Genomic DNA, 26,271 nt, shown 5'->3' with positions numbered 1-26,271 from the left:
TAATATTACTCTCAACCATTTTTAAAGGTGTACTAGTGAAACGCTTGTTTGCAGGAGTGTCCTTTGGGGAGATGGCCACTGAAGCATTTTGGGAGTGGGAAGTCACTACGTTACTTTGAAATGACTCAGCAAAATGTTAACAGTGGTCAACAATGTTAAAAACAGTCGACTGGATGGCAGGCAGATGACCGCTTACTGTGCCACTCTTCTACTCTTTTATGTTTGAAAATTTCATAATAAAAACATTATAAGAGTCAGGGAAGAAAGAAAATTCCAGTCATGTCACCCTTGGCTCAGAACTCTCCTTTGGCTTCTCTCCTCTCTCAGCATGAAAGCCCAAGTCCTAAAGAAAGTACCTTCCAGGGCTTCCCTGGTGGTGCAGGGGTTAAGAATCCGCCTGCCAATGCAGGGAACACAGGTTCGAGCCCTGGTCCGGGAAGATTCCACATGCCACGGAGCAACTAAGCCCGTGCGTCACAACTGCTGAGCCTGTGCTCTAGAGCCCGCGAGCCACAACTAGTGAAGCCCGCGCGCCTAGAGCCTGTGCTCCACAATGAGAGAAGCCACCGCAACGAGAAGCCCGCACACCACAACAAAGAGTACCCCCCCACCCCCGCTCGCCGAAACTAGAGAAAGCCCGCGTGCACAGCAAAGAAGATCCAATGCAGCCAAAAATAAATAAATAAAAAAAAGCAAGTCCCTTCCAGATCCTGGGATGTGCCCAGAGGGTCCTCCCTCTGCCTCCCCACCAGAGCATGGGGAGACTGGTCCCTGCACAGCTGTCCATCCTCCCCGCTCAGGGCCACCCTTCCCGCCAGACTCTCCAAAGTCAAACTACACCCCCAAATTTCAACCCCCCTTTCCTCCTTTTATCCTCCTCATTATTTACCGTTTATTTCTGTCACATAAAGATGTTCCTATGTTACTTATTCTTGCTTATTCTCAGTCTCCCAGAAGACAGTCTCCAGGAGAGCAGGTCCCTTCTCTGCCTGTCACAGTCACATGCAGTGCTGAGAACTGGGCCAAGCACTTAGGAGGAAGCCCATAAACTTTTTTAATCAACGAAGTCATTAACTGATTAGCCAATCCCAATTCTGTTCCTAATGGATGCTCACATAAGAAAAAATGTAAGTAATGTCAGTATTCATTACTTTTAAAAAAAATTATCTTTATTTTCAAAATAAATTTACTGAAGTTGATAAGCAGCTGTTTACAAACAGTGTTAGCACTAAATAAAAATGACAGAAAGTGTGTACTCTGAGAGCTGTACTAGATGCCAACAATGACCTCTGCACCGTTAGAGCCCTGAGCCCTCAATGGTGCTTCCAGTGCCCAAGGAAAGGCAAAAAGACGGCTCTGAAGGATGGAGGTGACCAGGAGACCATTTGCTTTTAAGCAGAGGTGTACCCATCAGTCCAACCACCCAGCAGAGCACTGAAATACTGGGCCTGGAAGGACCAGTCTCATCCAATATTCCTCACTTTAGAATGAAGCTGCAAACGAGATCCAGTAACTTGCGTCATGCCCTAAGCTAGCAGGACACAGAGGCAGCACTAGAATCCAGCCTCCTGACCTCTACTTCATTACTGTACTGACCCGAGTTCCACTCATCCTCAACTCAGGTGCCATCGACTTCCGTGTTATCTGTTCATTCACGTATTTTACACACAATGAGGTACATCATCTCTTTCACATGAAACTACTTTTCTAGCTCTGAAAAAGTTATCTTAAATTCCCATGGAGACCAAAAGAGTGGAAGAAAGCACACGCCCCCTCCTCTGGCAACCTGCCCAAGCACCTGAAGTTCAATGCCCTGCACGCAGCAGGGAAGACCATTCACTGGTTTATTAACTTCACACACGTGAAATAGTTTCTAACAGATTTCTATTCTAATTTTACTTTGTTAAAACTTCATTCCTCCTCTAAAGGAACCAGCTTCCTTAGAGAAAACAGCCCCAACCTGGGGCTTTCAGGGGAGGTGTTAAATAGGGCCCAACATAGTGTGGCCCCAGAAAGCAAAGACGCTTCAAAACACTAATGGGGCTCTGATAAGGGCTCCCTCTACCCAGCATTTAAAAATACACGAGGCCTGACTGAGACTAAAGAGAAAAGGAGGCAGGGTCTTCTTCAGAAATAAAGCCAACTAACAAACACTGAAGAAACAACAGAATTAGAAAAATCAGCATTTTATAAACCATGGATATAACAACTGATTCAGGCGTAGATCATCAAATGCAAAAACAAACCACTGCGTGAAAGGTGGTACTCTAATGACACGGAAGGAAATGTACCTGCACAATAGAGAGAGGAGTTTTTACTTTCACTCAGCCTCACTGAGAATGGGCTGTGTCTCATGTGAGGCACTAGGGCTCTCACAATTATCTGCTATGAAGCATTCTTGTTGAACACGCTTAAACTGAATCAAGTACAGCCCGATGTCAGTGGTTCTCATGGGGGCAACACTCGGCAGTGTCTGGAGACCCGTGTGATCAAGCGGGTGCAGGGCAAGGATCCTGCTAAACCCCTACAACACGCAGGACCACGTGCACAACACAGAATGGTTCAGCCCCAAACATGAAGACGGTGTGGTTGAAAAACTCTCCTCTAGAACTAACAGCCAATTTAAAGGAAAGAGAGGAGACAAAGGAATAAGTGAAACAAATGGAGCCTAGGATCATCAAAACAGAGAAGGTATTTTTGAGATAACTGGGGAAATGTGAATATGGAGTGTGTATACCACATGATATTAAGAGAATTACTATTCATTTTCTTAGATGTGAACATAGCATTACGGTTATCAGAGAGTGTGCTTTCTTAGGAGAAGCACAGTGAATCGGGTGAAGCGTCATGATGTCTGCAACTTACTTTTACATGCTTTAGAAAAACAACACACTGTACGTGTGGAGAGAGAGAGAAAGCAAATGTGGCAAAATGGTAACTTTTGAATCTAGGTGGAGGATATATGGTATTCTTTCAACTTTACTGGTGTTAGAAATTTTCCAAAACAAAAAGTTGGGGAAAACAAGGAGAAATTACATTTGGATTTATCATCTATTCAAATTACTTGCTAAATGAATACCTTCGAAAGGACATTAAGTGTCCACAAACTACAACCCGTGCGCGGAACCAGCCACAGGCTGCGTGGCTCTCAGGTGAAGGGTGCCCCTGACACCTTTAAAAGCTTGTGAGAAAAAACACAGTATGCGTAAGAGAGGCCACACTTCATGCCATCTGGGTGTTTACAGAAAACGTTTGCTGACTCCCGCTCCAGCGAATCAATGCGTACAATGTGTTTTTCAAAGTAAAAGTTTTTCCAAGAAATAAAAGGGGTTTGAAAAAAATAAGATTTCTTGGGATTGGTGATCTTCCAGACTCTCTCTCTTCATAAAGGTTCTTCTCTACCTTTAGTCCAGCTCAGGATTCTGGAAGTCAGTTAACAAGGCCTAGCTCTGATAGCAATCCTAAATAAACCTTACTACATGCAACTTCCAGAAAATTAGCTGAAATTATATTAAAGGGTCAGAATCATTTGAAAGTTTGCTACTGTGCAGATACCAGCAATTTTGAGAAAAACAGTGAAGATGTTAATTTGTTTTCTCATTCAGGTACTACTGCTCACATCACCTAAATGTGCTTTGTAAACTGAATCCAGCAAAGTCATGGAAGTGACTTATTTCAAGTCCACACATAAATCACAAGAGCCTGATGAAAGGCCTGCTCTAAAGAGCCTGTCCCCAGGGTAGCGACCCTAGGAGAATGGGAGCCCGCCTCCTCACAGCAGGAGTCCTTCCAGGTGGCCCATCCACTCGCTAGCAACCAGGACCCCTGATACCCCGCAAGATAACTCCAGAGCCTACCTGAAAGAAAACATCATCTGGAAGGTATTTATACCTACATTTTAATTCCTACAGGGAGAAGAGTCACAGGAGTGAAAACTGTAATACGTAGAACATTCCAGTCTCAAAAAGGAAAAAAAGGGGAAAACCACTGTCACAGACACTGAAGACCAAAGGGTATATTCCTCTAGACAAAGTGACCACCACGTTGCACAAGTTGCTGACAACGATGGGTTTACCTGCAACAGAGGCTCATCAACCTCTTTATTTGAAATAAGCACGTAAGTCTCTCAGATCCATCCAACTGCTGGACAAACAAAGAGCTATATTTAATTAGGTTCTGATACATCCATATCTGAAAGAAACAGCAAAACATACAATTATAACTCTCAGTCCATAAAAAGCTAATTATTTACTAATTACAAACATACCAAAATTTCCTTAATTGGTAAATACTTAATCAAAACAATCGAAACATGCGAAGAAGAAGTGAACCTCCTAAGTCAGGTTTTAGGTAGCAGCACACACGTCCTGAACCTTCCACCTTAAGAAAGCACATTGGCACGGAGTTAAATTACTACATTTATCACTAAAAGTACTTAAAACTCATGTAAGTGTGAAGCAGAAAGTTCATTTGCAAAACTCAGCAAACCACAATAAAAACATACGAGAATCACAATCTCAATCATAAGTTACGAAGGATAACAGTTCCTTCTTTTTACCTTTCTCCTCTGAGTTTCCAGCACCTTTCCTGTGGGTACTCTCCTTCCCTAACTCAATGAAATTTCGGTAGAAAAGGCAATCATTCAGTCCCACTATTCCCGATAAAAGGCCAGGTGTGTAGCATGTGAGGCGAGAGATGTGTCACTTAACTAGACAGGAGGAATCCTATCACAATGTTTATACAAACCATCGCAGTGCGCACCTGAAGTATCTTATAATTTTATTTGTCAATTATACGTCCACACGGCTGGAGGGAAAAAAGGTCAGAGACGCGTCTGGATGACCAGAACCCCCGCTGTGCCGGACACGGTGATGGGCCATCGCGGTGGGCAAATGCTGAGTTAGATTTCTGTCGAGCTCCCATCCAGGAGGCCTCTCTAGTGTGGATACAGCTACCGGAAGTGATTTTGAAAGCACAATACCAAACAGGCATCTCTTATACTTCCTCTACGATATTTTTGTTGCTATTTGTTGATTTCGTGAGACCCATTTAGAAGCGTTAAAATTAAGACAGCTTCTTAAATGTGCCACAGAACCTTTTCTTTACCTGTCATTTTTACAGTTTCTCCTCTGAGAGTAACACTTATTTGATATAAAATGTTATCAAACAATTAAAGTACTAACACATGTGTTTTGCATGATAAATTCGAGTGTGTCCTAACTCGGGTGGAAATAACTCTGAGACCCAATCCGAATGTTAATTTACCTACACACAATCTTTCTTCTTGAGGTATTTGGAGCTACTTGTTCCTATTTTCTCAGGAACCAGTATCATACAAATGTTTTCTGCACTATGTGACACGCAGTTCATTCTAGAATTTGTACTGAATACCCATTAACAAATAAAACTAGGATGTACAGTAACTGAACATTATAAAAATCTGAAGGCCAACTGTAGGAAGTACAAAAATAAGGCTGTAAATACATTAATCAAGTAATTACGTTTCAACGACATAAAAAAAAACCTCAAAGCACTTTATGTGAACACTTTCTGGACTGGTATTTTTTTTTAACTGAGGTATAGCTGATGTACAACATTACATGCTTCAGGTGTACAACACAGTGATTCACAATTTTTAAAGGTTACCCTCCCTTTATAGTTATTATAAAATATTGGCTATATTCTCTGTGCTGTACAATATATCCTTGTAGTGGACTGGATTTTGATATTGCTTTTTACATTCTTGACAAATGCACCAATATCATCCCAAAAGTTCTAAGTACATTAAACATCTGCTTTGCCTAACTTTTTGTTGTTATTTACTAAATTCAGATAAGTACAGTTTCAAAAACTTTCCATCTTATCCATCCTTTCTCAGGAAGTTAACTGAGGCTATATATCAATAAAACAAGGGAGTAAACCAAGAAAGCAAAAAGATATGGAATCAGGAAAGAGGAACTGAAACGGAAGCAAAGCAAAGCGGAGGTTTTCCCAGGAACATGGCAGGCATGGAGAGCAACCACTCCAAACTGTGCAGCAAGTTTCCAGGACGCAGAAGGAACAGCTCAGCGGGGAAAGAGCACCAGTGACCTGACCCTCTAGTCACGGAAAACTGTACTGAGAATTATTTTACTGTCAGGAGGTGGAAGAAGACTTTATCATAAAGAGACTCAAAGATAATTAAACAGAAATGACACAACAATTCACTCTAGAGTAACTCAAGAAAACTGTACACAAAAGAAAATACAATCACGGTACACTATTTTAGCGACCATATTTACAGTCATTACAATAAAAAATAAATCAAGGGGGTGGGTGAGGAAGGGAGAGCCATATACGCACACTTTTGCACAGAGCACCTTAGAAAAACCATTAAAAGTGGCATCACGCCTGCTCTTAAAGTAGGAATTAGGGTCCTTGAAGATGGGCAGGAGACTTTCCCTCCACATATGACCGATTTATTGTTCTTGCATTTTTCTGTGCAAACTAAATAAACAATCCAGTTTGCTTTTCTCATATAAACCAGGTTTGAGGACCTGGTTAATTCTAATCCTACACAGGGCCTGTAGGACTGGGCGGCTGCGCCACGTCCAGAAAGCATGCAGGAACCACTGACCAGACCTCAGAGTGGGGCAGAAGCAGTTCTCCAAAGGGAAGGGTGCTCTGGAGAGACAGAGGACTGACGGCCCTTCTGACCGCCACGTGGCTGTGCTCCACGTCTGACCTTCAATCTGCAAGGTCAGAGTACATGAGGAAGGAACAGACTGCTCCAGAAAGAGAGCCAGATGACCTGCTGCTGTACGTTTCTCATTCTTCTTCTCACAGGCTTCAGATAGAAAGCCTAGAAAGAGCGTGCCTTTAGGGGACACGGGCTCGAGCCCTGGTCCGGGAAGATCCCACATGCTGCGGAGCAACTAAGCCCGTGTGCCACGACTACTGAGCCCGCGCTCTAGAGCCCGCACGACACAACTCCTGAGCCCAAGTGCCACAACTACTGAAGCCCGTGTGCCTAGAGCCCGTGCTCCGCAACAAGAGAAGCCACCGCAATGAGAAGCCCATGCACCACAACGAAGAGTAGCCCCTGCTCGCCGCAACTAGAGAAAGCCTGTGCCCAGCAACGAAGACCCAATGTAGCCAAAATAAATAAAATTAATTAATTAATTAATTAATTTCAAAAAGAGCCTGCATTTAAGGAAAGCCATCTTTACTGCCTCTAAAGATTTATGGAAAGTTCTTCCCATGGTCCAGCCCAGCTCAATACAGGAAGCAACGTTGGGTGTTAAAGCCAAACACCAGATAAGCGATAAAGTATTCCTATGTCTTCTGTACTTACAGTCCACACAAGGATCCTTCTAGTACGTACGGTTGGAGCATGGAAGACTTACTTTTCACTGTATACCCATGTTTTAATTAGAAATTTTTAATCCAGGTAAATAAGGATGTCTAAGAATAAATACATATTTAACCTAATGAATCTCAGTACTTCCTGGGAAAGTGGACACAGTAACAAGTTCCACTTTATAAAGATGATTCACCCACGTATCTCCTCCGTTAACACACACCGGTCCTCATCACTGATAACATCAAAACCTATAACATTTTTTGAGTTACACAATTATATTTTAGATGTTTCAAGAGAGAGGCCCTAGAGTTCCGAGATTTACATTTCAGTATTTACAGGTAACAAACAGGCTATGACGCTGAGGATGCACGTCCCAGGGATGCAGGCACAGGGTGGAGGGTTCTGTGCAAAACAAGGTGCTGCCCGTGCGGACTGGGCAATGGGGGCAGCACAACAGAGTAGCCTACTGTTTCTTATATGTGAAATTTGCCTTAATGAAAACATGAAAAAGCCTACTGAAAATCTGTATCGATTTTTAAGAGGTAAAACATTATCACCAAGACGACCTATCACCGCTGGCTGAGGAAGTCACAAGGGTGAGACGCGCTGGAGGGGTTTCTGATCCCATTAAACCAAAAGCTGGAAAACACGTTAACAAGGGTTAGTGAAAATGTAGCCAACACTCACCAAGCGTTTTGAGTCTTCATTCTGTTTGTAAAAAAACAGAAGCTGCCTCACCAAAAGGGTGAGGGTGGGGCCACTGGCGATGGAGAAAGCGCCACCGGACTGGGACAAGCCGGCCCGGCGATCAAATGCACTCCTCTGGATGGAATACTGAAAACAAAACAAGACATAAAGACAGGATCACATGATCGTATGGTCTAAATGGTCACTCAGTGTTTAAACTGGAGTAGTGGAAACGGACAATTAAGATTCCGTTACTGAGAAGTTATCATTGGTAAACGGTTAATGAAACCCGAAAAGCCTGGAATGTAGTGACAGAGCCATGAACGCCCTATGCAGGAGTCTTCCATCACCTCCTTCTACTGTGATCTTTAGCCGTGGTTTGGCCTATGTTTGCATTTAATAATTTAAAAATCACCAAAAAACTCATCTGTCTATAAATCTTTATATAAACTAATACAATTAACTATTGGGGAAAATACTATTATCCACATTAACTTTCATTAAACAAGTACACTCAAAAACACATACAAAATGAATTCCACTTCTAAGAATCCAAGGCCATATTTAAAATAAGCTCTCAGGGCTTCCCTGGTGGCGCAGTGGTTAAGAATCCGCCTGCCAACACAGGGGACAAGAGTTCGAACCCTGGTCCGGGAAGATCCCACATGCCGCGGTGCAACTAAGCCCATGGGCCACAACTACTGAGCCTGCGCTCTAGAGCCTGCAAGCCACAATTACTGAGCCCACGTGCCACAACTACTGAAGCCTGTGCGCCTAGAGCCTGTGCTCCGCAACAAGAGAAGCCACCGCAACGAGAAGCCCTTGCACCGCAACAAAGAGTAGCCCCCCGCTCGCGGCAACTAGAGAAAGCCCACGCACAGCAATGGAAGACCCAACGCAGCCAATCAATCAATCAATCAATCAATCAATTAAAAAATAAAAATAAATAAAATAAAATAAGCTCTCTCATACCTTTCTAATTCCTTCTCAGTTTAAAAACAAACTTACTTGCTGTTTTCTGTCTCTATAGCCTCGAATAAATGACTGGATAATTATTGCATTTTTCAATCTTCGTCTTTCTTCCTGAATAATGCAGGGAGGAGGGAACAATGGGTCAGGATCAGTGAAAATGACAAATACTAGTTCAGACTCAAAAAAAAAAACAGCTACATAATTCACGTACCGCAAAACTCACTCTTTCGAGTGTACCGTTCACCAATTTTCAATATACTCAGAGTTGTGCAATCACCACCACTGTCTAATTTTGGAACATTTTCATCACCCATCCCCAATAAAACCCTGTACCCGGGGGTTTTACCCAGTCATCCCTCATTCTCTGTCCTCCCACCCCGACCCCCCACTGCTGGCAATCACTAACCAATTTTCTGTCTGTATGGAACTGCCTATTCTGGACATGATGTACAATGGAATCATAATATGTGGCCTTTTGTGTCTGACTTTTTTCACTTGGCATGATGTTTTCAAGCTTCATCCACGCTGTACCATGTATCAGTGCGTCACTCCTTTTTACGGCTGCTCCACTATACGGATGTCTCATTTTGTTTATCCACTTATTAACGGATGGACATTTGAGCTCTTTCCACTTTGGGCTATTATGAATAATGCTGCTGTGGACATTCATGTACCAGCTTTTGCAGGGACATAGGTTTTCATTTCTCATGGGTGTATATCTAGGCATGGAATTAACACTTGAGGAACTGCTGGACTGTTTTCCAAAACAGCTACATTATTTTACAATTCTACCAGCATAGAAAGACTTCTTTTTTTAAAAGTTTTTGTTTTAAGTATTTAAAAAAAATACAGACAACAGAAGCACCTATTTTAAAGGTCACTTTGTTTCCAAGCAGAAAACTCCAATTTTTATCAACTCGACTCTGTCTTTAAAACTTTCAGGATAGGGAGGGTGGGAGGGAAATGCAAGAGGGAGGAGATATGGGGATATATGTATATGTTTGGCTGATTCACTTTGTTATAAAGCAGAAACTAACACAACATTGTAGAGAAATTATACTCCAATAAAGATGTTAAAAAAAAAAAACAACCTTTCAGTGACCCAGCAAAAATATATATTCTTCATCATCATTATAACCACTGCAGCTAACAGTGTTTGAGAGCCTACTATGTGCCAGCCCTAAGAGAGACACTTCACATGCATTCATACAATAACCTTACAGGTGAGCATTACTCCTGTTTTAAAGACACAGAAACCGAGACTTCCATAAAGATTAAGTGATGCCAAAAGATATGAGTCAGACAGCAAACTCAGGTGTGACACGAAAATCTGTACTGTCTTATCACATGACAATGTTTCACATCTTCTATGAATGCCACCTACCAGGCTTGAAAGGCACATACACATTCACGCAATCTTGGGATTAGAGAACATACCATCAGGTCACAAAAGTGTACTTTCTGAGCTTCAAATGGTTACAAGGGAATCCTTGAGCTTAAACCTAGTTTGGGAATCTATTCATAACTATGATGACTCTAACAGCACTTAATTAAACACTCATATAACATCCCATGCATTTTCAAAACACTTATTTTTACTCATTCAGCTGTCTGCTGGGGAAGTCTCAGGAGCACTCCCGCTCTCTGGCAGGTGCGCTGAGGACAGGTGAGTGAGTCCTCACGAGGCCTGGAGGCCAGCTTCACATTAGCTCATCCCTGTTTTAAAGGGGATTCATCCCTCGCCCACTGCCTGCCGGAAGCAAATGCAACACTCTCCAAAAAGAAGAGGCCATATTCTAAGCCTGAAGATATCGCTTCAGTTTGGAACATACAATGTCCGGTATTCAACCAAAATAACCAGGCAAAGACAAGAATTTAAAATCAAGAGGACGAACAATAAAAATGAACCCACAGGAATTCCAAACACTGGAGAGGAAACATTATCTTTAAAAATCTACAGTTACGTGCAAGAAATGAAAAGACGAGAGAACTGGGAAATAAAAGAATCAAAGAAAATTCTAGAACGCAAATAGAAACTGAAATTCAGAACTCAATGGATGTACTTAACAATCAGACACCACTAAAAGAGATCATTTGTAAATCAGAAGTTAGAACAAAAGAAAATAGCCAAACCAAAGCATAGGTATTCAAAAGAATAAATATACCGAAAAGAGTACAGGGGACACACGGGACATAATGCAAAGGTCGAACACCTCTGTCATGTGAGTCCAAGAGGAGGAGGAGAGCGAGGATGGAGCAGAGGCACAACCGGGAGAGCTGGCTGATTGAGAATCTTCCAGAAAAGATAAAATACACCAACCAATACACACTTCTCCTGTTTGAGCAGTGGTTTTCAAGTGAGGGCAACTCCCGCCGAGGGAACGTTCGGTAACTTCTGGAGACACCGTGGCTGTCTCAGCAGGGGCAGGGAGTGTTTCGGCATCTAGAGGAGTTGTCTCAGCAGGGGTAGGGAGTGTTCCGGCATCTAGGAGAGGCCAGGGACGCTGCTAAGCACCCTGCAGTGTGCAGGACAGTCCCCACGACAAGGAATGACCTGGCCACAATGTCAGAAATGCGAAGGTTAAGAAGCCCTGCCTGAGCGTCTGTGCGTCTGCTGTTCCCTTGACCAAGAATGCCCTTCTTCCAGCTTTCCACAGCTTTTCTTTTCCATCCTTCGGAAATCCGCTGGGCTCTCACCAGCTCAGGGACGCCTTCCCTCACACCCTACATCCAAAGCCGACCTTCCAAGTCCCCACCTCCGGATCCTGGGGAACACCTGTGCTCCACCGCCCAGCAGCAGACACACTGTTTCATTCCCTGTCTATATACCCAGCCAGCAGAAAAGTACCTGGAACATAGCAAGCTCTCAATTTATATTTGTTAAAGGAATGGATGAATTATTAAAAAACAAAACAAAAAATGACCTAGAAAAGCAGGCCATAGGACACCACAATTGCTGATTAATCAACAAAGTAAAGCCATTTTAAGAAATTACCTCCGAAAGATAAAATGTAAAATAAAGACTAAAATGCCAAATGTCACTATAGCTCCTTTCATTTATTCAGCTTCTTCACAAATAGTTAAGATAACTTGCCTTGACAGGGAGTTTTCTCCTTTTGCTTGACAAAACATGAACACTATACACGAAGACTTTCTACACCTTCTGGAAGCCGTATCGTAAGCAAGTAAGTGAACTGAAAGCCTATTTTCTCCCTCTATTCTGGAAACTGCTCTTTTAGTCCACCTTTCCTACATTGGTTCCAGAATAGATGACCTACCATAAAATCCAACAAATCCAGAAATGTTTCTGAAATTTAACATGCATATAAATACTTAAGTCATGTCACATATAACATACATGTATCTAATATATAAAACAGGAATACCAAGACTTATTTAGATGCCATGGAAAACGTTTATCTACAGGGACTATTACAAAGCTGTTCTTACCTCCCTCTTTCTTCTTTCTTCCTGAGTACGATGTAAAAGAGAAGCCTTTTCTTCCTAAACACAAAAAAGAGAGAAAAGATAAAGGTTATAATTTCAAACTCTAAAATACTCTCATACAAAAATTATAGAATGTTGTGACCCAAAGGATTCTAGAGATCATCCAATCAAACCATCTGACTTCGTAAGAAATCTGAGGCACAACAGGCTAAACGGTTCCCTCACCCCCACCCCCACCCCCGGGTCACAGATCTAATTGTAGTATTTCAGTTGTTTTCTAAGAATAAAATCTGATTTCCTTACACACACATTAGTTCAGGTAAAACCAGGGAGATCTGAGTAAGGATCAGGGCATTGTATCAAGGTCAATATCCTGCTTGTGAGCACATACTACAGCTTTGCAAAACACAACCCCCAGGGGAAATTAGGCAATGCAAACAACAGACCTTTCTGGATCATTTCTAACAGCTGCATGGGAGTCTACAATTATCTCAATAAAAATTTCAGTGAAAAAAATCAATCTTTTATTGTTATCAAAATTTTAAAAATTCTTTTCATCATAAGTAAAACTATATTTCGAATAAAATTACTTGATATGTAGAAGGAAGTGAAATAACAAATGGGAAAGTTAAACATTTCAAATAAAATAAAAATACTTACAGACCACCCTCCTCCCGCCCCAGAACCATTCCAGTCTATACTGTATGGGCATTTTATTTTTGTAAATTTAATCCAAAATAAAATTAAAGGCCTAAGACATCAACATATAAATAATTAGAAAAATTAATGAACCTAAATTTCTTAACACAAACATACAACTCATCAGAATAGAGTCAGAAAGTAATGAAGACAATTTAAAATAATACTTTGATATGTGAAGGGAATACATAACGTGTAGAGCGAAAAGTTTCTGACAAAATTTTCAGCCAAAGAAATAAATCCTCCAGATATTTTCCATTACAGAGAATTTCATTTCTTGAACTCAAATAAAAAGTCTTTATCTATCACATGTCAAAGGTCAGAAAAGTATTTTGTTTTTAACTGATTAATTAAAAGGATGAGGAGCAATGGAAAAATCTAAAGTAAAGAGTGCTCAGAGGGCTTCCCTGGTGGCGCAGTGGTTGAGAGTCCGCCTGCCGATGCAGGGGACACGGCTTCGTGCCCCGGTCCGGGAGGATCCCACATGCCGCGAAGCGGCTGGGCCCGTGAGCCATGGCCGCTGAGCCTGCGCATCCGGAGCCTGTGCTCCGCAATGCGAGAGGCCACAGCAGTGAAAGGCCCGCGTAACGCAAAAAAAAAAAAAAAAAAAAAAGTGCTCAGAATTATGGAAAGCTTCTAGATAAAAATACAGCCATATTTCTGGTCATTATCTTTATTTATGAATAGGAGGTAAATATATGTCTGTAATTTCTCTTCCTTCTATTCCATTTAATCAGATTTAATATATGCTCATTACTTGGTTATAGTTAAAGAGCTAAGATTTCTTAAAATGATACATGCTGTTACAACTATGAGAAAATATACTTAATGTCTGAAATTAAACCCACATTTTACTTTTAAAACAGTGGTACATGCCAGCAAAGCAGTCCCCAAAGTGACTTCACACATAAGCTTGGCTGTCACCAATGTGAAAGCCCTGGGGTCTGAGGGCCTGGCCTGTCTGACCACCAGGTCCCTATCATTGGCTTCAATGGCTGCCACATGTAGGGAGTTAAGAAATATTTACAAAATGAACGAATGAACATCTCCTTTAAGTACAGCAAAGGAGTCTAAAAGGAGTAACCATAACAGCTGAAAAGCACTTCTGAATACCTGCAACACAGCACAGAGGATGAAGTACTTTAAAAATCAAAATAGGTACCAATTATCAAGAAGCATAACTGGATTCTCAGTGAATACTTCAAATTTGAAGCATACGCTATGAGATGGCTATGAACGCACCAGAGGCAATGCTGAATGTTGAGGATGAATATCCTTACCCTTTGACGACCTATAGATTAAAATCCTTGGACAGAGGACACCATATAAATGGAAGGTCACTTCTCTTACCTGTGCTCGGGGGCTGTAAAGTTTCCTACTTAAAACAGCTCATTTCAAAAATTATAAAATAAGCACAGCAGGCAAATCCGAAGTCCTGGACACACATACGGAAACCCTTATACATGACCTCAACTGTAGCTTAAAATGATGTGAACGTCTTTCAAAGAGCACTCACGCTCCCTAAGATATATCGGAAAGGACGCTGGTGGGGAGCAGAGGCCACAGAAAAAAACTGGGGTCACCCAAATGTGCCACGAGTTCAGAGGCACGGGGAGCAGCAGGGGGTGAGCGACAAAGGGCCCCGAGTGCCCAGGAAAGGCGCAGTGAGCAATCGCAAAGGCCTGGGACCCAGAGGTGGCCACAAAAAGCCCGTTCAGCACAGAAGGAAAAGTGTGACAGAGCACTTAATCGCTGTCTATTAATTATGTACCCTATCATATGCAGCACCTGAGCTAGCAACCAAATTCCACATCAGAACCGGAGCTTCTTCCTATATTCCCCAACTCAGAGACCGTCTCTGTGCAAAAGACATTCAAACGAGGCACAGGACAGGAATTTATTCTCAACAAATATTGGCTAACTCTTGCGTCATGCTAGGCACTGGCTATTTTTAAAGTAATAAAAGTGTTTGTTCCCAAAGAGCACACAGTCTGGTGGGAGCAGAAGAAGCCAATGAATTGAGCACCCACCATGAGCCAGACACGATTCTAGACACTAGCAATAAAGCAGAGTCAGCAGGAGCGGCCCAGCCCCTGGGAGTGCACACCTCAATACAGGTGGGCACTGGGGACGAGGCAGCGCAGAGAAGGACAGGCACTCCGCCTCCGCGACCCAGAGAACTCTCGGAAGAAAAGGTGAATTGGAAAGAAATCTTGGAAGGCTGTGTTCAGAAGGATGACAAGATGGAAAGCATCCCAGCAGAGGCACGAGAGGGGGCGCTGGGCAGGAAGCAGGGCTGGAGGGAGAGGCTGGGCTGACCTCGAGGCCAGCATCGAGAGGGAACGGGAGACCCCCATCTCTGGTTAGGTGAGCCATATACCAAGACAGCATGGGATGGAAGGGAGAGAACGACGAAGTTAAAGTTCACTGACCTTGAGACATCTCTGGGACCGACAAGTCAGTCAACAGGTAATAAAGAACAGGGAAGAAGTATGGATTGAAAATTCAGAGTGCAAATCACCCATGACTTAAGCTTAAACTCCTTCGGTGGCTTCCCACCCTCTACCTGCACAGGGGGCTGCTACGCCTTTAAAACAAACAAAAACTGCAATATCTACTACTCATTTCCTAAAAGACCACTGGACACTAGACGGAACCATCTCTTCTCAATGCTCAATTATTTACATGAACCAAAGTTATGTAAAACCTACCACGCTGGTCTCATTTTCCTACTTCATGGTAGCCTATCTGAGACCGTAATTGGAGAACGACCAGTGTGTTCTAAGGGGTCAAGTTCAAACACAGCCTTGGCGCAGGAATATTCCGGTCAAACACCTCCTCCTCTTTCTCTTGCGCCACCAGCACGGCATGCCCCCCAACTACCCTCAAGTCTCAAACGCCCCACCCCTCCCCAGCCGGGCCTTCCCTCCTGGCACTGACACACACCTGGCAAGCTCCAGTTCGCCTTAGGTGAGACTCAGCTTAAATGTCTTCTCTTCCATGAAGAGAAGATGACCTCAACTCCTATGCCTCCCCACAATGAACGGGTGAGTTCACATTCACAGACGGGAACCCAGCACACGGGGCTCAACATGCAGAAAACGACTGTATCTGCACTAGTCAGAATCCTGGAGGCCACACGGGCACCATCCTCAAAGATGTGGCCACCAAATGCCATGGAAGGTCACTCTTCAGCAGGTTACGCCCCACAGGACCAGTCGGGCTGTGGTTACTCTGAAGAGCAGAAAATATGAAAACAAAACAAACCCCATCCCTTAAAACAGCAGTAATGAATGATCAAAGTATGTCAGGCCCAGCAGTCAGGTGGGAAAAATAAAGGCATAGGCCTGATCCTAACTCGCAATTCTGCGTGCCTACACATGGCTCGAACCAGTAAATAACTATTAATTTCTCAAAGTGAAATTTCACCAGGCTGCTAAAAGAGCAAAACAACAAACCCACCACAGTGCACAATGGGAGTCAGCATCCAGGAACTCACCCTAGCCGTGTGGACCAGGGCTAGAGAAGCAGTCCATCCCTGGCGCCCACGCCTGCCTCATCAGAACAAACACTCCAGGGCTTCCCTGGTGGTGCAGCGGTTAAGAATCCGCCTGCCAATGCAGGGGACACGGGTTCGAGCCCTGGTCTAGGAAGATCCCACGTGCCGCGGAGCAACTAAGCCCGTGCACCACAACTACTGAGCCTGCGCTCTAGAGCCCAGGTGCCACAACTACTGAAGCCCGCGCTCCTTGAGTCCGCGCTCCGCAACAAGAGAAGCCACTGCAATGAGAAGCCCGCACACCGCAATGAAGAGGAGACCCCTCTCGCCGTAACTAGAGAAAGCCCGCAAGCAGCAGCAAAGACCCAACGCAGCCAAAAGAAAATAAAAATAAAAATAAATAATAAAAAAGAACAAGCACTCCAGGGAAGCCACAGACTCGATGTCCTAGCTCGATTTTTCTATTGGGTGTTGAAATAAATACTACTATGGGACTTAGCTGGTGGCGCAGTGGTTAAAAATCCGCCTGCCAATGCAGGGGACACGGGTTCAAGCCCTGGTCCGGGAAGATCCCACATGGTGCGGAGCAACTAAGCCCGTGAACCACAGCTACTGAGCCTGCGCCCTAGAGCCCATGGGCCACAACTACTGAGCCTGCATGCCACAACTACTGAAGCCCTCGCACCTAGAGCTCCACAATGAGAAGCCCACACACAGCGCAACAAAGAGTAGCCCCCCCTCATGGCAACTAGAGAAAGCCCGTGCGCAGCAAGGAAGACCCAACGCAGCCATAAATAAACAAACAAACAAATAAATAAAACTGCCGTCTCTCAAACCACTAAAAACAAAAGTTGTTAAAAAAAGTTAAAAAAAAATTACCATGTTTTTAAATGTTCTCTCACGTACCACCGGAATCATCCCACTCCATACTCTGGGACAAACACTGACCTACACTAATAAGGCTAAAGCAGGAGCAGACAGGTCACTGTCAGAGGGTCTCTGGGGAGACATAAACAAACAAGGAGATTCAGCCGCTGATAAAGTAGGCACTTCAAATTTGCAGAGAAAAATGTATTATTCAATAAACAGTGTCACAACAACTGAGTAGCCTAAATAAATGACATTGTATCCCTAAGTCTTCACATCAGAATAGATTCCTGATGGACCTGAGATTTATACACAGATACAGCACAATAAAAATACGTGAAAATAATGTGGGGATTGTTTTTAAAATCTCGGTGTGGAGGAAGACTTTTTTAAGAAAGAAATATCACACTACACATTAAGTCTATTAACTTATTTAAGAATGATAAACTTCCTGCATGCCTCAACTAGAGAGCCCATGAGTCACAACTACTGAAGCCCACACGCCTTAGAGCCCACGCTCCACAACAAGAGAAGCCACTGCAATGAGGACCCCACGCACCGCAACGAAGAGTAGCTCCTGCTCGCCGCAACCAGAGGAAGCCTGCACACAGCAACGAAGACCCAACACAGTCAAAAATAAGTTAATAAATAAATAAATTTATTTTTAAAATAAAAGATCAACAAATAGAAAAATTAGCAAAAGCTATAAACAGTACATAGGGAAATAAACAAAAATATATTTTAAACATAAGAACTTCATCTTTACTCATTTTTAGGAAAAAATGCAATAAAAACACAATGACAGGCTTTTTAACCCATCTAACTGGCAAACTTTAAACCTCAGATAACACTGAGATGAAGATGGACAGCAGCCACTTTCTTACACTGATATGATCTCCCTAGAGGGCAATGTGGAAATATCTATAAAAATAGCCTCTGACCTAGCACTGCTAGAAATCCGACCTACAAATATTATTGGCACATATACGAGTATATGCACCACAGTGCTGTTTAAATTAGCAAAAAAGCTGAGAACAACCTAAATGGCCATTAAAATACATGACAGCTAAATAACTTAACAGAACCCTCATTACATGGAGTATTGTACATAGCTTTTTTTTTTAAATTTATTTAATTTATTTATTTTTGGCTGCACTGGGTCTTTGTTGCTGCACGCGGGCTTTCTCGAGTTGCAGCGAGTGGGAGCTACTCTTGGTTGCAGTGCGTGGGCTTCTTACTGCGGTGGCTTCTCTTGTTGTGGAGCACGGGCTCTAGGCGCAAGGGCTTCAGTAGTTGTGGCACATGGGCTCAGTAGTTGTGGCACATGGGTTTCAGTAGTTGTGGCACGTGGGCTCTAGAGTGCAGGCTCAGTAGTTGTGGTGCACGGGCTTAGTTGCTCTGCACTATGTGGGATCTTCCTGGACCAGGGCTCGAACCCATATCCCCTGCGTTGGCAGGCAGGTTCTTAACCACTACTCCACCAGGGAAGCCCATACACAGCTTTTTGAAAAATGCAGTAGATCTATTTGTACTGATCTGGAACTATGCCCAGACGTAGTGCTGGAGGGAGAAGCACAGCAGTCTATTCAACGCGCTCTAGCGTGTGTTCAAACAAGAGAAGAGTGCACATCTCAGTGATTCCATGCGCGGAAAACAGCTCTGAGAGGACAGGGAAGCACCTGGGAACACAGACTCATTACAAGGATCAGGGACTGGGGGAGTGAGCAGTGGGGTGAAAGGCAGGGAGATGTTCATTTTATTTGAATCTTTATTTTCTACTGCTTGAATTATTATCCAAGTACGTGTAATACTTTCTCACTTTTTTAGAATAAGATACCAATGAAGCTACTCCAGAATGTAAGTTTTTAAAACCAGCTCAACAAAGCCAAGAATAAGTCATTAATTAAGTGGCTGGGAGGAAGGGAGCAACAGGGTACCAGTAAAAGGCACATTTAGATTTTCATTCTTAACAAATTTTTGGTTTCAATTCATTATAATTGAAAATAGCTTTTACCTTTTAGAGTCTACAGGCCTAGACAAGTTAGGGTTTCCCAGCCCAGTTATATACCAGTTTCATAAAGTACACTGAATCAACTGTTTTTGGAATGACTAAACCTATTGTTCCTATAGCAAACCTGTTGCTTTCAATGCTAATCTCTCACCTCCACAGCTGTGACACTAACCCTATTCATCAATATGTAAACAACAGTAAATTACAGCAAACTTCTCTATTTGATCTTTGAGCCTTCGGCACATTATCTTATCTACTCTGAAAATTAAATATGGCCAAACTTCACAAATACCATTAACAAAGATGTTTTTTAAAGGGAGGAAAATGCTTTCTTCATGCAAATGAATTTAGTGGGAACAAAATGAAGTTTTTTAAAAAGTAAGCCACGTGTAGTTTACATTTCATTAACCATCAGAATCAAAAAATTTATGGTCAGAAATTTGAGTATAGGTCAAAGTAAATGTACATAACATGACAATTTCCATAAAATCAAATGCTCAAATTGACTGCTAACCACTTATAAAAATAAGTTTAGCATGTTTATTAATACCTTGATTTTTTAAAAACTGTGAGATTTCCTTTGTTTCCAAAATATTTGGATTATTTTCCACTAGCAATTTACTCCATTTACCAATGTAAATAGAACAATCAGTTTCACATCTGTTTCAAGTTAGTATATTTTCCCACTCTCATGCACTAACACAATACTAATAGTTTTACACAATTTGAAGAATATTCAAGTAAAATACTTTGAGTTAATTAAAATGTTAAAAGTTACCAAACGTTTTATTTGTAAATAATGCACAACCTATGATCTGTGGATTTTTCCTTCTTTTATAGACCTGTAAGAAAGAACCTTTGTTCTTTGAGAAGATAAACAAAATTGATAAAGCATTAGCCAGACTCATCAAGAAAAAAAAGGGAGAAGACTCAAATCAACAGAAATGAAAAAGGAGAAGTAACAACTGACACTGCAGAAATACAAACGATCATGAGAGATTACTACAAGCAACTCTATGCCAATAAAATGGACAACCTGGAAGAAATGGACAAATTCTTAGAAATGCACAACCTGCCAAGACTGAATCAGGAAGAAATAGAAAATATGAACAGACCAATCACAAGCACTGAAATTCAAACTGTGATTAAAAATCTTCCAACAAACAAAAGCCCAGGACCAGATGGCTTCACAGGCGAATTCTACCAAACATTTAGAGAAGAGCTAACACCTATCCTTCTCAAACTCTTCCAAAATAGAGCAGAGGGAGGAACACTCCCAAACTCATTCTACGAGGCCACCATCACCCTGATACCAAAACCAGACAAGGATTTCACAAAGAAAGAAAACTACAGGCCAATATCACTGATGAACATAGATGCAAAAATCCTCAACAAAATACTAGCAAACAGAATCCAACAGCACATTAAAAGGATCATACACCATGATCAAGTGGGGTTTATTCCAGGAATGCAAGGATTCTTCAATATACACAAATCAATCAATGTGATATACCATATTAACAAATTGAAGGAGAAAAACCATATGATCATCTCAATAGATGCAGAGAAAGCTTCCGACAAAATTCAACACCCATTTATGATAAAACCCTCCAGAAAGTAGGCACAGAAGGAACTTTCCTCAAAATAATAAAGGCCATATATGACAAACCCACAGCCAACACCGTCCTCAATGGTGAAAAACTGAAAGCATTTCCACTAAGATCAGGAACAAGACAAGGTTGCCCACTCTCACTACTCTTATTCAACACAGTTTTGGAAGCTTTAGCCACAGCAATCAGATAAGAAAAGGAAATAAAAGGAATCTAAATTGGAAAAGAAGATGTCGCTGTTTGCAGATGACATGATACGATACATAGAGAATCCCAAAGATGCTACCAGAAAACTACTAGAGCTAATCAATGAATTTGGTAAAGTAGCAGGATACAAAATGAATGCACAGAAATCTCTGGCATTCCTATACACTAATGATGAAAAATCTGAAAGTGAAATCAAGAAAACACTCCCATTTACCACTGCAACAAAAAGAATAAAATATCTAGGAATAAACCTACCTAAGGAGACAAAAGACCTGTATGCAGAAAATTATAAGACACTGATGAAAGAAATTAAAGGTGATACAAATAGATGGAGAGATATACCATGTTCTTGAATTGGAAGAATCAACATTGTGAAAATGACTCTACTACCCAAAGCAATCTACAGATTCAATGCAATCCCTATCAAACTACCACTGGCATTTTTTACAGAACTAGAACAAAAAATTTCACAATTTGTATGGAAACACAAAAGATCCCGAATAGCCAAAGCAATCTTGAGAACAAAAAATGGAGCTGGAGGAATCAGGCTCCCTGACTTCAGACTATACTACAAAGCTACAGTAATCAAGACAGTATGGTACTGGCACAAAAACAGAAAGATAGATCAATGGAACAGGATAGAAAGCCCAGAGATAAACCCACACACATATGGTCACCTTATCTTTGATAAAGGAGGCAGGAATGTACAGTGGAGAAAGGACAGCCTCTTCAATAAGTGGTGCTGGGAAAACTGGACAGGTACATGTAAAAGTATGAGATTAGATCACTCCCTAACACCATACACAAAAATAAGCTCAAAATGGATTAAAGACCTAAATGTAAGGCCAGAAACTATCAAACTCTTAGAGGAAAACATAGGCAGAACACTCTATGACATAAATCACAGCAAGATTCTTTTCGACCCACCTCCTAGAGAAATGGAAATAAAAATAAACAAATGGGACCTAATGAAACTTAAAAGCTGTTGCACAGCAAAGGAAACCATAAACAAGACCAAAAGACAACCCTCAGAATGGGAGAAAATATTTGCAAATGAAGCAACTGACAAAGGATTAACCTCCAAAATTTATAAGCAGCTCATGCAGCTCAATAACAAAAAAACAAACAACCCAATCCAAAAATGGGCAGAAGACCTAAATAGACATTTCTCCAAAGAAGATATACAGACTGCCAACAAACACATGAAAGAATGCTCAACATCATTAATCATTAGAGAAATGCAAATCAAAACTACAATGATATCATCTCACACCAGTCAGAATGGCCATCATCAAAAAATCTAGAAACAATAAATGCTGGAGGGGGTGTGGAGAAAAGGGAGCACTCTTGCACTGCTGGTGGGAATATGAATTGGTACAGCCACTATGGAGAACCGTATGGAGGTTCCTTAAAAAACTACAAATAGAACTACCATAGGACCCAGCAATCCCACTACTGGGCATATACCCTGAGAAAACCGTAATTCAAAAAGAGTCATGTACCAAAATGTTCATTGCAGCTCTATTTACAATAGCCAGGAGATGGAAACAACCTAAGTGTCCATCATCGGATGAATGGATAAAGAAGATGTGGCACATATATACAATGGACTATTACTCTGCCATAAAAAGAAACGAAATTGAGCTATTTGTAATGAGGTGGATAGACCTAGAGTCTGTCATACAGAGTGAAGTAAGTCAGAAAGAGAAAGACAAATACCGTATGCTAACACATATATATGGAATTTAAGAAAAAAAAAATGTCATGAAGAACCTAGGGGTAAGACAGGAATAGAGACACAGACCTACTAGAGAATGGACTTGAGGATATGGGGAGGGGGAAGGGTAAGCTGTGACAAAGCGAGAGAGTGGCATGGACATATATACACTACCAAACGTAAAATAGATAGCTAGTGGGAAGCAGCCGCATAGCACAGGGAAATCAGCTCGGTGCTTTGTGACCACCGAGAGGGGCGGGATAGGGAGGGAGACGCAAGAAGGAAGAGATATGGGAACATATGTATATGTAAAACTGATTCACTTTGTTATAAAGCAGAAACTAACACACCACCGTAAAGCAATTATACTCCAATAAAGATGTTTAAAAAAAAGAAAGAAACTTTAAGAAAATATAACAGCAACCAACTTCACATACATGCAAATATTTAAAAGTGCATCAAAATACAGTACTAAGTTACTAAAAATCATATTTATAAAACAATGTACAATATGATTCCCAATTCAAACACTATATAGAAAAAAGACTAGAACAAAATTTATACACATATTAACATGTTTAAAGAGCATAAAATGTGAAAAGAGCTCATTTAAAAACCAAAGGACTTCCCTGGTGGCGCAGTGGTTAAGAATCCGCCTGCCAATGCAGGGGACACGGGCTCGAGCCCTGGTCTGGGAAGATCCCACATGCTGCGGAGCAACTAAGCCCGTGCGCCACAACTACTGAGCCTGCGCTCTAGAGCCCGTGAGCCACAACTACTGAGCCCGCGTGCTGCAACTACTGAAGCCCACGTGCCTAGAGCCCGAGCTCTGCAACAAGAGAAGCCACCGCAAGGAGAAGCCCGCGCACCACCGTGAAGAGCAGCTCCTGCTCAACACAACTAGAGCAAGCCCACGCGCAGCAATGAAGACCCAATACAGCCAATAAATAAATTTATTTATTAAAATAATAATAAAGTACCAAAATAAAATGCAATCGTTTATATCTCATTACAATAAATTCCAAAAAACCTTCTTTTCTTTTTTTTTAAAGACCTTCTTTTCCTACACCAAAACTGTGTATTAATTATGGCAGTGTTTTACTAGCAAAACCCTGGAAACAACCTGCACATATACATCTATCAATAGGAAAGTGGTTCTATGATACAAACCATTCAGTGGAATATTATGCATCCATGAAGAGAAACTACATCTGAAGGTGCTGGTGTGGATCGTCACTAAGACACAGTGCTGAGGAGAACAGTAGCTCTCACTATTATTTAAAAAGCTAGGGGCACATGTTTATTTATATTTAATCTAGTTTTGAAAAGATTGAGGAACTGGTAAGAATGAGGACGTCTGGAGTCTCAGTGAGAGGAAGACTTCATTATATGCCCTTTAGAAGAGTCTCAGTTTTTATAACTTTTTCAATTAAAAAAAAGGTAACTTTTTTTAAAGGCCACTGACTGGAGATTAGAAATGGAAACGTTATTAGACCAAGGAAGATTAGTGATAATCTAACTTTCTCATTATCAAGAATTATGACTTTCCCATTACAAGATGTGGAAACGAGAAGCCCAGAAGAGATGAATAAGTTGCAGACAATTGGTTAGGAAGATAAGCATTTTTTCAAGCCCACACTTTACTTTTTACATTTCACCTTTCACAGTAAAGATGTGCTATGAACTGTGCTGCTTGCCAACACACTGGAGTTTACTAATGTTCCTACAAAAGTTAAAGAGAGCGCTAAAGCTGCATATCGTAGGAAAAATTAATTCAGAAAGACACAGGATTGTTAAAGCCATCCTTTCAGTGCCTGCAGGACATGGTCCTCAACTTGCCAAGCAGTTAAGGGAGAGCTTAAGCAAAGCGAGAAGCAACACAAGACGCGCAGGCTACACAACATCCAACACCCAGACCAGGGTTCACACACTCCACTAAATGATCTGGAATCTCTGAGCCCTGATTTCTTCCTCTACGGGATGCCACACCTCCGCCTCACAGAGAAGGAGTCAAGAAGAGGTGAGAGCATACAACAAGCAGGAGGACAAACCTTGAGGGGTGCAGTGTAGGTAACTAACAAAGAAGGAGAGAAAACAGAAACACCCTGGAGACAAAGTGCCCTCGGAGGCTCCCTGCAACTGCACAGATGCTAAGGCAGCACTTAACTGCTAAGACCAGGGAATGGAAATTGATATAATTTTTTCTAGAGAACAAAACGTATCAGAAGCCTATGTGCACACTGACCAAGCAATTCAGCTTCTTTCTGCAATGTTTCCTAAAAAATAATTATAATCATTGGCTATAAAGATGTCGTTCACAACAAAATAGAAACAACCTAAATGTCCAAAAGTAGAGGATGAACATGTATACTTCATCATACACAGCTCATACAAAGAACATGCATGGTAATTTTAAAAAGAAAACGAAATTTTAATTTTAGAAAATAGACTGAACGATTGGATCCTCAGCTTTGGAATAACCTAAAGTTTATATAAATGTCTTATGGTCAGTACACAGGATACAGTCACAGCTATAGCAAATAAAACCTCAAAACCAGAACGAAAGGTCTGAGGTCCTCCGACAAGCCCTGCTTTTCTAACGAGCTCTGCTCTGCTCACGGCCTCAGTCAGTACTACTGTCTGCGCACACTGCCACGCCTGCTGGCTGGCCACGCACTGGTCCCAGCAGCACCTCTCCCTCGCGTGCCCCTCTTCCTGTTTCTATAAACGCTGGCGTCCCTCGGAGTTTTGTCCTGAGCCCACATGTCTTCTCAGCAGAACATTTTCCAGAGCATCTCACAACTTCAACTGTTACCTACTGATGGACCCACGGACTCCCAGTCGCTTCCTGAAGCTCCGGACTAGCACCCCACCTGCCTACTGAGCAAACCCAAGCATTTTACATTGAACACATCCCTAGGAACTCAGCATCGTGTTGGATTATGGGGTCACTGTCCACTCCTGTCACCCCAGACTGACACCTGACGTGATGCTTGCCCCCAGAGCTCATCAATTCTGGCTCCTCGACAGCCCTGAACCCCTCCACTCAGTTCCTGCTGCCTGCTTCAGGCCCTCACTACTCCTCTGCACAACTACAGCTGCCTGTCTCTCGCCTGGTGTCCAGCCCCTGCACTGCCCCACAATCGTCCCTCTAAAACCTGAGTTTGCTCAGGGTCACTTCACTGCTTCAAAAGCTGTCAGTGGCTCCCAAGG

General features: G+C 42.0%; 1 protein-coding gene across 7 annotated transcripts in view; it reads right to left on the bottom strand.

Moving 5' to 3' along the window:
• Nucleotides 1–26,271, bottom strand: part of UBE3C (ubiquitin protein ligase E3C) — a 117,677-nt gene that overhangs the window by 81,199 nt on the left and 10,207 nt on the right. For 3 of the 7 annotated variants that reach the window (XM_019930243.3, XM_004317443.4, XM_019930242.3), the window contains exons 2-5: nt 12,452–12,505; nt 9,038–9,112; nt 8,030–8,176; nt 4,076–4,191 (exon numbers count right to left, since the gene is read on the bottom strand). In XM_019930243.3, the coding sequence (XP_019785802.1) occupies nt 4,076–4,191; nt 8,030–8,176; nt 9,038–9,112; nt 12,452–12,505 (392 nt within the window). Of the gene's footprint in view, nt 1–4,075; nt 4,192–8,029; nt 8,177–9,037; nt 9,113–12,451; nt 12,506–17,525; nt 17,646–26,271 lie in introns of all 7 variants that reach the window. The other 4 variants (XM_033863557.2, XM_019930244.3, XM_019930245.3 and 1 more) reach the window with 4 other exon arrangements.

Source organism: Tursiops truncatus, chromosome 9 (genome assembly GCF_011762595.2).
Source record: "Tursiops truncatus isolate mTurTru1 chromosome 9, mTurTru1.mat.Y, whole genome shotgun sequence".
Lineage (NCBI taxonomy): Eukaryota > Metazoa > Chordata > Mammalia > Artiodactyla > Delphinidae > Tursiops > Tursiops truncatus.
This window is presented reverse-complemented; position numbering and strand designations above follow the sequence as displayed.